This window comes from Aythya fuligula, chromosome 6, assembly GCF_009819795.1.
Source record: "Aythya fuligula isolate bAytFul2 chromosome 6, bAytFul2.pri, whole genome shotgun sequence".
Lineage (NCBI taxonomy): Eukaryota > Metazoa > Chordata > Aves > Anseriformes > Anatidae > Aythya > Aythya fuligula.
Window position 1 is genome coordinate 1,621,722 of NC_045564.1, and position 12,460 is coordinate 1,634,181.

A 12,460-nucleotide genomic window follows, 5' to 3' on the forward strand; every position below is an offset into this window, starting at 1 on the left:
GCCTTTGGGAGCATGCATCTGGGAGTTAAGGGTACAAAGTGGAGCAGCCTGCAGGTGGTCTGAAGAAGGTATGTAGCAGAAGAAAGCACAGCCTGAAGAACAGGGCTCTCTTTCAAATCCCTGTGACATAAAGTTACCCTGTGAAGGACATTTCCATGCTGACCCTGCTTCCACTTCTGCAGTAAATTTCTGATATGGGACTTCTCCTTTGTGGCCTGATGTGTGTTTTTACAGAAGGGAAGTAAAACTGAGTTATCAGGAGGAAGAGGAAGTAAGGAATATGCACATTTTCCGCTGGTATTCCTTTTCTATCACAGTGGAAGCAGACCAGCTCAACTTCTCCCTCTGTGCTTGGAAACCCTTCCTTAAGAGAGCACTTTGGATGTTGCTGATCAGAAGGAAGAGGGAGTTCTAGAATCACAGCTCCATTGGGACCCTAGAATTATCTATCTATACAAAGGGACAAAAAATAATTAGCCTGAGATTCTTGTATACTGTAGCTATCGTGTGAAGCAACATTTGTTAAAAAGCCAAATGGTCTGTCTTACAGGTAATAAAACTACATGTGAATGTAGGAGCAGAAAAAAACATGCTAAATGGGGTGAGTATTTCCTGTTTCTCCTCAAAATTAAGTGACCAAAAATCATTTGGCAAGCCCCATTCATTATAAATTATCGTCTTGCCATTACAGTATTGAGTTGTGTCATGATGACCAGGTAGCTGTGGAGTTTACTTACTGTATGCATGATGTCAAAGAAAAGCCAGGACACAAGTATCCTATATGGTCACTGCATTCACTGCTGAAGATCACTGCAGTGCAAACTTGACTGAAAACATTTTAGGAGAAATATTTAGTCTCTAAAGATATAGCAGAATGACAGTTTTTTGTCTGAGTTTTGGTACCTGCCTTATCTAAAGAAAAAAACCTTTTTTCTAGATATAAATTATGTTTATAATAACGTATACTCTCTATTCCAGATAGGTAGCTTGTGGAGTTCCGAGTTCTTTCTTTCTTTGTTTGTTTTAATCAGGAGGTGACAAATATTACTCATTAGATGGATATGGATTGAGATTCCAGTAAATTGGGAACTATTTGAAAAGGAGTGAAGAAGCAAAATGTTGCTGGGTTTCATGCAATGTGAATTTTGTTTCTTTTTTTCAGTTACTTTAACATATAGAATCTGAAGTGTAAGTGCGTGGATACATTCATATAATGACTACTCATTCTTCTTTCATAAAATACGGTTTAAAAAGTAGTCAGTCAGAACACGTTGTTGATAATTTTCTTTGGGACTTTGGGGTGTTATTTATGTTTAATTTTAAATTTAACCCATCTCTCTTCTTTCATATTCGTATCATCTTTCCTTGTTTCATTTGTATTTTTTTCTGTCATTGGAAGTTATCATCTGCCAACTCATTTATCTTTGTTATTCATTCCTACAGTTAATGTTTTACTCCCAGTTACATTACCTTCTGTATATTTCTTCCATGAATGATTATATGTGATTTTCACCCACATGTATTATTATTTCTTTTATTCTGTTCTTCCTCCTTCCAGGAACTCCATATTTTTCTCACTGCAGTGGTGTCAGGGTATCTCCATCATCCATTCTTTTTTTTTTTTTTTTTTTTTTTTTCCCAAAGACACACAAACTATTAGTGTAAGAGAAATTGCTGGTTAAATCTAGGTGCCTTAAAATTGAACTATTGAACTCTGCTTTTGATGGCTTTTTTGAGGGATAAATTGCAAATTTTCTTCCTGAATCAGAGTTCATATGCGACTGTAGGGACAATTTTTCCCTCCTGCTCCCTTCTTAGGGTTCTTAGAAGCCAGCACGTGTTCTTATGACTACTGTCTTTTATCTTCAGGATTCAGACTGCTCAAAAGAAACTTCACAGAACTCAAGTAGACACACGGTCAAAAGCCGAAGTTTGATAGACTTAACTTCAGAACCAACACAATCTCTCTCCAATAGTACGACAATTGCTGAAACTGTTAACAGTCTTAAGATCCATCTTACAATTCTCTATTTATTCACATGGATTGTGCTGCTGAACCTGCCATCTTTAGTTTACTGGTTTAAAAATCTCAGGTAATTTCTTAAATTGCCAGTAAGGGTGGAGGAAAAGAATCTGAACCTTGGAAGATAGTCACAATTGCAAATGCTTAATTTTTCTACCTACCTTATAGCATGAAAGACTTCAGATAACTACAACTGTAACTAAAGCTAGATTGCATGGAAAGAACAATATAAGTAGATGTTAAGAGGTAATACCAAATGGTATGTTGAAGGAAGTAATGAAACAGAAGTGATTTATATTCAGTTTATGATGACATATACATGACATGTATGTTGTTATTAGCACGTCATTGCTCCCACCTTGGATTTTATTTGGTAGCCTAGTTTAAAAGTAACGTGCTCTTAAAACTAACTCACTTTTTTTGGCAGGTACAATGTTAGGCTTGATCCCGATCCTTGTAGATCTACAGCTATTATCCTTGTATGCATTTTAGAAATTCTCATGAATTCAACTACTTCTGAAGTGAAATCAAGGTACTGTAGCCCAGTTCTCAGTTGTTTTACCGCTTCTTTCTGAATTTGTGCTGCACATATATGTAATTGCTCAGCCTACACAGAAATTCATAAACTCATATAGTTAAATCTTAAGGACTAGATAAAATGTAAAATGTATACGAATGACTTGTAGTTCAGGTAAGCGAAGGAAAACAGCAGTGTTTACCATATAGACTTAAATGAAATATTACTATCTAACCAATTAGTTGTACAAAGACTCCTTTTAGGAATTTTTCATTCACAACTCATTTAATGTTTTTAAATGTTACAGAATCCTAATACATCTTAAAAATTTTTATCTGGAAGTTACAAGGAAAAGTGGATCTGAAACCACTGTAGATATGTTCTTATAACGCTCCCTTATGGGCACACTTGAAAAATATGCCTGTAATGTGGTTTCTGCTGAGTTAAGAAGTTTTGAGCACTTGTTTTTGCTGACAGATAGAGAATTTCTTCCTCAGACATAAAAGTTAGTCAGTGTCCTATGAAAGATTACTGCTAATAAATAATGTAGTTTATTCTCTTGACCAGTACCTGGTAACTCGAATAATTTAAAACATTACACCTTTGCGTTACAGTTGATTTATTTTTAAATTAATATAAGGATAATGTTAATTGACATTTTAATAGTCTTCTGGCATAATTTCTCTTGCTTATAAATCACTATTTTCCACTGAACTTAGATATTCTGTTTAAAAAGAGCAAATCTTTGAATTCTAATTTTCAGAAGAAAATTAAATATGCTAATATGCTTTTTTTTTTTTCCTCCTTCTGCATGTGTGACTACAAAAATACCAATTTTTTCTTTATATTCTTACAGTAAACTCTTGAAGATTGCAGCCAAAGTTCCACTCCCTTTGTCTGTTGCAATGTTGGCTTTTGGACGAATGCATTTATACAAAGTACCCCACTTTGTAACTTTTTCTCTTCTTCTACATGTACTATGTTGTCTTGTGTAACATTGGTTATACATAAGAAGAATATTGCAGCCTAGAAGTAATTCTGGAAAGGGGGTAAATCTCAACAAAGAAATGCCTTGATTAACATGGTAATTTGGATTATTTGGGAAAGATGACAGAACCATGAATACTTTATAAAAAGTTTATAGTTCTGTTTGTGTTGCTTAGAAAGCTTCTCATGGTGTTTATTTCCTGACTGTGAAAATTAAGTGAATTAACAATGTGTGTGTGTGTAAGCACATAAATCTTATTAGTATAACATCAATACTGTTTGCCTTGCAGACACTTTGATATTTCACTATACTTCTTTGTTTAAACAGACTTTTTTTTACTCAGTATGCTGTGCAATGCATATGTTCTAAACTTGCGTATCTTGCAGGTCTAAAGTATGCTGGTTAAAACTGAATAAATTTCAAGCACACTGTGACTATCACAAAAACTACACAGCCAAGTATAGTTTTAATCATTTTATGCTAATTTAAAAGCTGTCACAGTTGTGTCTAGACAAACTGGAATGTACTGCTTTTATAGAACTGCTATTTCTATCAAAGTATTTGTTCAGTCGCTGTTGAACATTTGTGAGATTATTGAAAGTCTTACACATTTTACTTTTTGTGAGAGTGAAAAAACAACAATACTCTGTGTAGCTTTCTATTCAGGAAGGATGTCAGCAGATTCATAAACAATTTGCTCTAATGTTGTTTTAAAACATTGCCAATTTTTTGTCCATACGTAGAAGCTAGCAAACAGTGAGGTATGGTGTGAGTTTACAACACAGTTGCTATATTGCACTGTTTACAGGTAGGCAAGGCATTTTTTTAATCCTATCATAAATGGAGAATCAGTCATGTTCTAGTAAATGTCCATACAGTAAATTAATATGGAATAGTTAAGTTACAACAACGTAAATTCGTGCCTTGCCATGCTGTGCTAACTTCCTCATGTGGACTCTTGGTAATAGTGGCGAATACTGACCATAATTATTAGCTCTGCGTAAAGTATTATCTTTGTGCCTAGATGCTACAGTGACTGCCATTTATAACAACGCCTAAAATAGCTGTGTGTAAGAAATTCCATCTCCTGGGTACGTGTTTTGCCTACAGAAGAAATCACACTAACCATTAGGTTAAAATGGGGTATTGATTAAGTGTAGAGATGAGCACTTGCTTCTGTGTCAGCTGTCTCCACTATCTGAGATATCTGTCATCTTCATATGGAAATATTATACCAGCTTAATTACTTTATATGGATAATACCAGGAAATCTGCTACCTACTGTCAATTGAGTGTATTCTTAATATAGCCGTACATCCTGACACATTGATTTTATTGTATCTTGTTATTCTTGCCTAAAGTGCCTCAGTTACTTCTAGCTTGTTCTTAGGGTCAGTTCATTTGAGCCGGCTGGAAAGACTTACTAATTCACACAGACTTTCCACAATGAACTTGTTTTGTCACCTTATAAAGTCATTAAAACTGCTTTAACTGAAAAGGTTATTAGTAGCTAATCAAACCACTGTCACTGGTGTCAGTAATTGCTGTGCTGGTCTTCCAGTCTTAACATTTTAATCAAAAGGTTAGATTATGCATAGTGTTTGTAAATCAGAAAAGTTAACTCAATATATTATATCCTGATACTATCTAACCAAATATATGCTACAGTATATGTATAAAGGATAATTTGTTGGTATATACTTGTAGCTTGATTTAACCTAAAAATTACTCTTCAGACATAGAAGAATAGAGTAGTTTTTGTACTTTCAAGTGGCTGTGGGTGAAAGACAATGACAGGACTGCACTGGGGCTGGTAAAAGGCTGTCTGTGAAATGTGCAAGATGGATTTCAGTGGAAGATCATTTCCTTGATCTTCGTGATCAGTTTGGCTTACTACTGTATTTACTGTATTTGACTTCTGATTTTAGTTTTCCATCTTAATCAGATCTTCATGCACAAGCTCCTTTTTTGGAGCTGTTGGTGGAATAAAATAATAGAATAAGGAGAGGAAACAGTCTCAGCATGTAGCAACTTTGATAGCTTACAAAATCCAACAGAGAAACATACTGAATTACAGCAGCATAGAATAGCACCAAATTTTTCATTTAATGGTATTTTTTAAGCTGTGAATTTTGTTGATGTTTTTAAGACTCCTCATGAAATGAGTTACAGAATTTTGGGTAGTGATTTTCAAGGTGGAGGCAGGAAAAGAAAAATGTAATCCTTAGTCTGAGATTCCAGACTTTATCACTTCTCTGTTAATGCTCCTTTTTCCAGAGGCTACTTATCTTCAGAGGGGGAAGTAGGGGAAGTCTTACTGCTAGTTTGGATTTTGTGTTCTTTGTCTGTCACTTGCTTGATAAAAACTGTGCTCTCAGAGATGTGCATCTGGATTTTGCAGTGATTGTGGACTGTCTAACTAGCTGTTCAAGAGATTAGGTTTCTAATCACAGTTAGATTCCATGTATAGTCATTGAAGGTACTAGGACAAGTTCAGAGGACAATTCATCCCATTCTAAGAGAGGATGGATGAAAAGATTTTATAAACATCTAAAATTGTTTTTAAGGTAAATACTATGATCTTCCTTTCGGAGAGAAGGCTTCTGTTCTGCAAATTTCTAGTTCTGCCACATCCACCTTTACAATCTGAGCAGAAATGTAGACTAACCCACTGAAAGGATTTTTAATTGACTGCACGAGGAAGTGTAGGTATTACCGAAATACCCTTTATCTGAGGAGGCTGTGGTTATAAAACAATTTTTGGAAAACATATTGGAATGTCTCTTAATACATTTAAATCAAAATTTCTGTTTATTCTTCAAACTTTATCTAGACTATGGGAGAAGGCACAAACTGGTCTGTGATAGATTAGAACTCTGCTCTGTAAGGGAAGATTCCTGCTGACATGCAGACTCCAAATTTGTTGTTCTGTTCCTTTTCAGAAATTGAGGTATTAATTTCACAAAACCACTGTACTTTATCCATGTGGATGTTCAGCATGTTGAGATGGAGATTATGGTGTGTAAAACAAGCAATTTTTGGCTTGTACCTCAGGATGCATTCAAAAGAAAAATTTTTGTGGCTTGTATGTTTTTATAAGCTATCAGAGCAGGAGTTAAAACAAAACAACAAAAAAAAAAAACAACACAACAGCTACAAACACACAGAAAAACAACAAAAAACACCACCACCACCACAGGAGATGAACCTAGGCTACCAAATGTCACTAATTGTATAGCAAAGTCTTTTTTTTTTTTTTTTTTTTTTTTTTTGGGGTGGGGGTAGGGGAGAGACTTAATGAGAATCTTTTAGTGAGATCCCCATAACTTGAATTCCTCATGAAGTCTAATCTTTTTTGGTTGATGTAATCAAACGTGGATTTTCTTCACTGTCTTGTGACTGCAATAATAGTAGCTACACCTGTAGCTATTAGATCATAAAAGGTCTATATTTGTATGGTATAGAAAAAGTGTTACCACTTAACTGGAATTACCAAAGGTGATATTTTCAGTTTCATTTAAACGGTAGTTGCAGTATGTCATATTTTTGCATCATATGAAATGTCTGATAGTTCTTTTTTGTTTAGTAACTGGAATTCCATTTAATTTTATTTGTAAAACTTGGAGTCCTGCTCTGATATCTTTTGAGTGCGACGATACATATAGCAATTTATTGCTAAGTATTCATTTGCAAAGATTTAAAAAAAAAACAACACACACATACACAAAAACAAACAAACCTGAACAGTGTAATTGTAACATATTGCAGAGGGAATGGAGACTGCCTGTGAGTGAGTTTTTCAACTATGTTGAAAGTCACCCTAATGGGCTACCTTTAAAGAGTTATGCTTTAGCAAGTAAACAAAACAATGCATTGATACTTAAAACAAGCAAAAAGGATTGTGTTGGTTGGTATTTGATACGAAGTTGAATTCTCCATCTGTTTTCCAGTAACAAGTTTATAAACTTGTCACCTGGCTTTTTTTCCTGAAATCTGATATATCTATTTCTGTGCTTGACAGAACAGAAAATTAAAGTTAAAAAATAAAGTTAATTATGTGCCCGTGCATAAATTTAAACACTTAAGAAGCCTTTTTGATCAAGCTGATAAAGTTTAGTTCAATCCAGTAATGAGCACTGTGATAAACATACAAAAACATTAAACATACAAAAACGTAAAACAAACATTTTCTGGTTTGTATCTCAGGATGCATTCAAAGTAAGATTTACGTGTCTCGTGTGTTTTTATGAGCTATCAGAAGGGGAATTAAAAAAAAAAAAAAAAGCAACAAACAAAGGACAAGAACCTAGAGTACTGAATGTCAGTAATGGTACAGAAGACAAGACAAAAGTCTTGTTTATACTGCAGAAATAGAGCAGCTGTTTAAAGGCTGTCAATACTTAGAGCTACTGAAAATATTTTTGGAGGTGGTTACGGTGTCTGTTCATTAACTGTGCTGCTGTTTTAAGTCACTAAGCCACTACAAAATTGTTAGCTGTAGAACAGACTGAATTCTTACTGTTTCTTTTATATCTCATTGTGAATGTTAGTCACTTAGTTTTCAGGTTTGACTTTTTACATCTCTTTTTTTGGAAGATAATCAAACTGGCTTTTATAAGCACTTAGCACTGTCTTGTGAATTGTTTTAAAACTTTCATCGCCATTCCTTTAGCAGAAACATACTTCTGTCCCTAAAGCTGTGTGCTGCTCTTATATACCTCTGGAAATGTTTGCCATGGAATGACAATTGAAGAAAAAAGAAAGTATTTATGTTAAAGTAAAATACTTTTCCTACCTTTTCTTAGATCTAGAACTTCCAGCTAGTATTCATAGTACAATCCCTTAAGTGTTTAAAAAGCTTATATGAAAAACCTGTATTTTGATGCATTTTCATATTTACGGAAGAATGTATTCAAAACTTCTAATCAGGTCAGTTATCTTTATCTAAAAGACTAAAATGTATACATTTCATCTTGTTACTAACCATTACTGCTTTTTAAAATAAATATAAGAATTTAGGGAGAAAATTCTATAGCTTTTACTGAAGTAAATCTGCCCACCACTTTAATTCTTCAGGTATCTCAGCATATAACTGTCTCAAATATGTGCTTACTGTGTTGAGTACGGAAACCAGTCACACTTGTGATATTTTGACCTTAATTTGGTTTAATATTTAGGGTCTCATTCTGTATTCTTACATGCAAGTTGCAGTTTTTGCAACTCATATATTCATGAATAAATCTTGTAAACATATACTCTCTGCAGTTAATGATGGGTTTTGGTCTGAATTCTGTAGGAAGCGTATAGTATCAGAGCTAATCTTGTGTCTATAAAATCCAGGAATGGCACACAGACCTGTTATTTTGCAGCACATCATTCCAGTTCTTGCTTCCACACACGGCTATGCTTGGTGTGCAGTATCCTTCTGCTGTAGCACAAAACTTAGGCTTCACAGTAACAGAAGGCACTGCAAATGACATAGTGAAGATACAGAGCGTCTGTCCTGTTGTTTTATTAAGTTGTGCGTGTTTGTTGAAATACCAGCAAAGACTTATTTTTCCTCCAACTGCATAAATGCTTTCGAGGCATATGTCAAGCATGCAAGTGTTTTGATGTTTAGCTTTTTTAAATGCTAAATGCACTATTCTGGGATCATCTCAGGCTTCCGTATTTTCCATTTGTGTCGCTCTGAGTGTGAACACAGTATTAGAGACTTCAGTACATAACAACTGAAATATTTTACAGAAGTCTACAAAAGTAGACATGACATGTATAATTAGAGTGCCAGATCAAAATTGAAATGTGAAATTTCTCACTGTGACTCGAAACTTGTAGCTTTCTAAAGCAAAACAAACAAACAAACCCTGTGCCTTAAAGCAGCAAATTAATACACGTTAGCCTGTAGACTTCTGTAGCCTTATTTTTCATTTTTGAAAACAACCAAAAATATTTGTGTGGATCATACTGAAACTTGATTTGGGGAGAATATTTTTTGACCCCTCCTCCCTTTTTACTGCATTTGCAGAGATTATGTGAAGTACTTGTGGTTTGGAATCATCACTTGAAGTCAGAAAGCTTTAGTGACTTACTTCTCAAATATGCCTATTATGACAAAAAGGAAAATAGGGAAGAAAAAATAGTCTCAGATGTGGCTTGTCTTCTGTATGTCTAAGTATTCTAATTTTTTGTTTAGTTTCTTCAAAACTGTAGCTCAAGCAAAGTATTTAAGACATTGAATATCAGTATCTACACCAGTGTGAGAGGAAAAAGTTGTTTGGGTGTAGTGTGGGGGTTGTTTGCTTTTAAGCTCCAGCAGTTTGAGTACATGATTTCAAGTTTTAGGGAGAATATTCATATATAAAAGCCTGAAAAGATTGAAAAACAAAAATAGGTGTCTGCATTCTGTTCTTCTCAGAAACAGAAATATTCAAGATCCTAAAATCCTGCTTTGATGTAGTAGATACAGATGTATAAATATAAATATATAGTATATATTTTTAATATGAAGACCTTAGGAAAGCCACTTCTCAACCTCTGTTTTTTTCTTTGTTCTCTCTGTAGAATTGTTTTGAACAAAGCCCCCCAAATTCTGAGTCTATTGTTTTTCAGTAGTACTAAGAAAGACTGATTCTTGATTAGAGATGCTGTATCTCAAAGACTGTCATTGGACTGTGGATATTTCAAAATGCACACACAATGACTTCATGTCAGGTGATCACAATCACTGTTTGCAGCAATACAAGTAGAAGTTACTAACTTTCTTTTGTGGACATCTGAATCTGGCTGTTGTAATCCTGATTTTAGTGTGGAACAACAGAAACCATGCAATTTTTGTGTCTTCTTTGCTACTTCCTTCCGTATGTGAGTTTAGGACTTTTAAAACTCTTGATCCAATTGCCTAACTTGATCTTCTTTGTTCTGTGCTGATGATATTTCAATAACCCTAGTCATTGTTGACATCCTGGCTACAGGAATACTAGTATGAAAATCATGGAGAGGGCAGAACTACTTTTAAGACTTTATTTACGATGGTGAATCTAGAAAAATTGTGCAGGCCTAGTAATCCAAAGCAAAAGACAGCATAATATTGGGTAAAACACCCTATTTAGCTGATGGGTATTGCAGTTGTCTATTTCTTTTTGCTAGGAGGGCTTTATATCACTGAAAGACACATACATAGCTTTTGGAGAAATCTATTGGTTAACGAACAACCTCACTTTTAACTCTTCCTCTATTTAGAGTTCTTATATAACTAGTGTAAACCTGGTGTTTTAGGTGGAGCTAACTCTAACTGCTAAAGGTTTCTGGAGATGTTGGCAGATTCTTATCAATAAGTGGTTGAATAATGCTATAATAAATTATTGTGCTTTTTAAAACAGTTATAACTGAATTCTTGGTTCTCTACAGTTCTCACAATGTAATAAGCTTCAGCAAGTATTTGTCTTGAGATGCTGAGAATACGTTGGAGAATACGTATCTTCGGCTAATGTTTAAATTACTGAAAGTTGAAATCTCAGTTGTTCAAAACTGCTTTTTAGATACCATTCCTTTTTTGTTGTTGTTGAAGTTGAAGACAACTTGAATGGGAGCTGTGCTGGTACTTTAATGTTTTGTTTGATGGTTTCCCTGTCTGTAGTGTGTACAAAACATGTCTTTTTTGTCTTTTTTTTTTTTTTTTTTTTTTTTTTACTAAAGTGTACATGACTTAAAGTACACTGTATAGCATATGTTCTGTTAGATAAACACTTCTGTATATTTTTGTACGGTGTTCTAACATGGTTGCATTAGTATAAACAGTTGTAATTCACAGAAAGTGCCACTTAAGAATCATACTCTGTAGAGGTTTGTGAATGTTACCTGTACTTTCATTGCACAGACACGCTAATGAGTGTTGTGGTGAATATTTGCCTTTAGTCTTTGCTCAGGTACTGATGTGGAGCAGTTTGGTGCTTTTCCTTCCAACTTGTAATACTTGGGATTCTAAGCAGAGAATAAAAACAATGAACAAAAGCATTGTGGTTGGAGCATTACTTTACATAACAGACACTTTTTTCACATATTACGTAGCATACAGTAAAGATGCTTAACGAAGCCTGTCTCAATATCATGCCTCAATATCATGCATCTTAGGCCTTTATATGTGTCTTGCTATCATGAATGGGAAATGTAAAACAGTGGAAAAAGGTTTATTGAATAATGCTTTTTATATATAGCATCAGATGCATAAAATTTGTTCTGTAAATAACCTAATAGTTTTGATTTTGCTTCTAATTCCAGAACAGGATTTTAAAGAATTTTTATTTTGAAGTAACTTGCATGAAACTGAAGAAGCAATGCAATGAACATCTTCAGCTTCCGTGGAATTTTAAAAGTATATGAATATTACTGTGTCACATTGCCTATGTCATTGGTATAGCTTCTTTCAGAAGATTTGAATTACTAAAGCTGTGTCTCTATGTAGGCAGTCTGATGAGAAAAACCTAGTGCTTAAATTTGGCCACATTTAAAATGCAGAATTTGGACATCTGGCTTGAAAGCATTTGTTAAACTAGCTACTGTCCTCAAAGGAGGATACAATTTTGTTCAATCAGTCTAACTATACTAATAGTACTTTAGTATCAATGTATACTACTTATATTTGACTTTGAAGGAAAGAACTGTAATTAAATTATCTTTTTTTTTAAAAAAAAAAAAAAAAAAAGTTTTGGCATAAAATACATTAAAATGAACAGTAAGTCTAAACAGACTTTTCTCTCTGACAATTAGCTTAAATTCTTTTACCTTAAAAAGAAAAACACAACTTTGTAGAGATTTTTTTTTTAAAGACCACTTACAGGAAAACATATACTAATTGGATCTCTTGCTTGCCCACATGATTCATCAGTCAACCAAAATGTCTGAATTCTCTTAGGGGATACCTGTAATAGTCCAA

At 34.1% G+C, this 12,460-nt stretch overlaps 1 protein-coding gene across 1 annotated transcript in view; it reads left to right on the forward strand.

The window, feature by feature from the left end:
* The window catches only part of PGAP1 (post-GPI attachment to proteins inositol deacylase 1), a 33,640-nt gene extending 26,980 nt beyond the window's left edge, over positions 1 to 6,660 (forward strand). The window contains exons 24-27 of the mRNA XM_032190298.1: positions 551 to 601; positions 1,870 to 2,093; positions 2,451 to 2,555; positions 3,397 to 6,660. Coding sequence (XP_032046189.1) covers positions 551 to 601; positions 1,870 to 2,093; positions 2,451 to 2,555; positions 3,397 to 3,535 — 519 coding nt within the window. The 3' untranslated portion in view covers positions 3,536 to 6,660. The remainder of the gene's footprint in view (positions 1 to 550; positions 602 to 1,869; positions 2,094 to 2,450; positions 2,556 to 3,396) is intronic.
* The last annotated feature ends 5,800 nt before the right edge of the window (positions 6,661 to 12,460 follow it).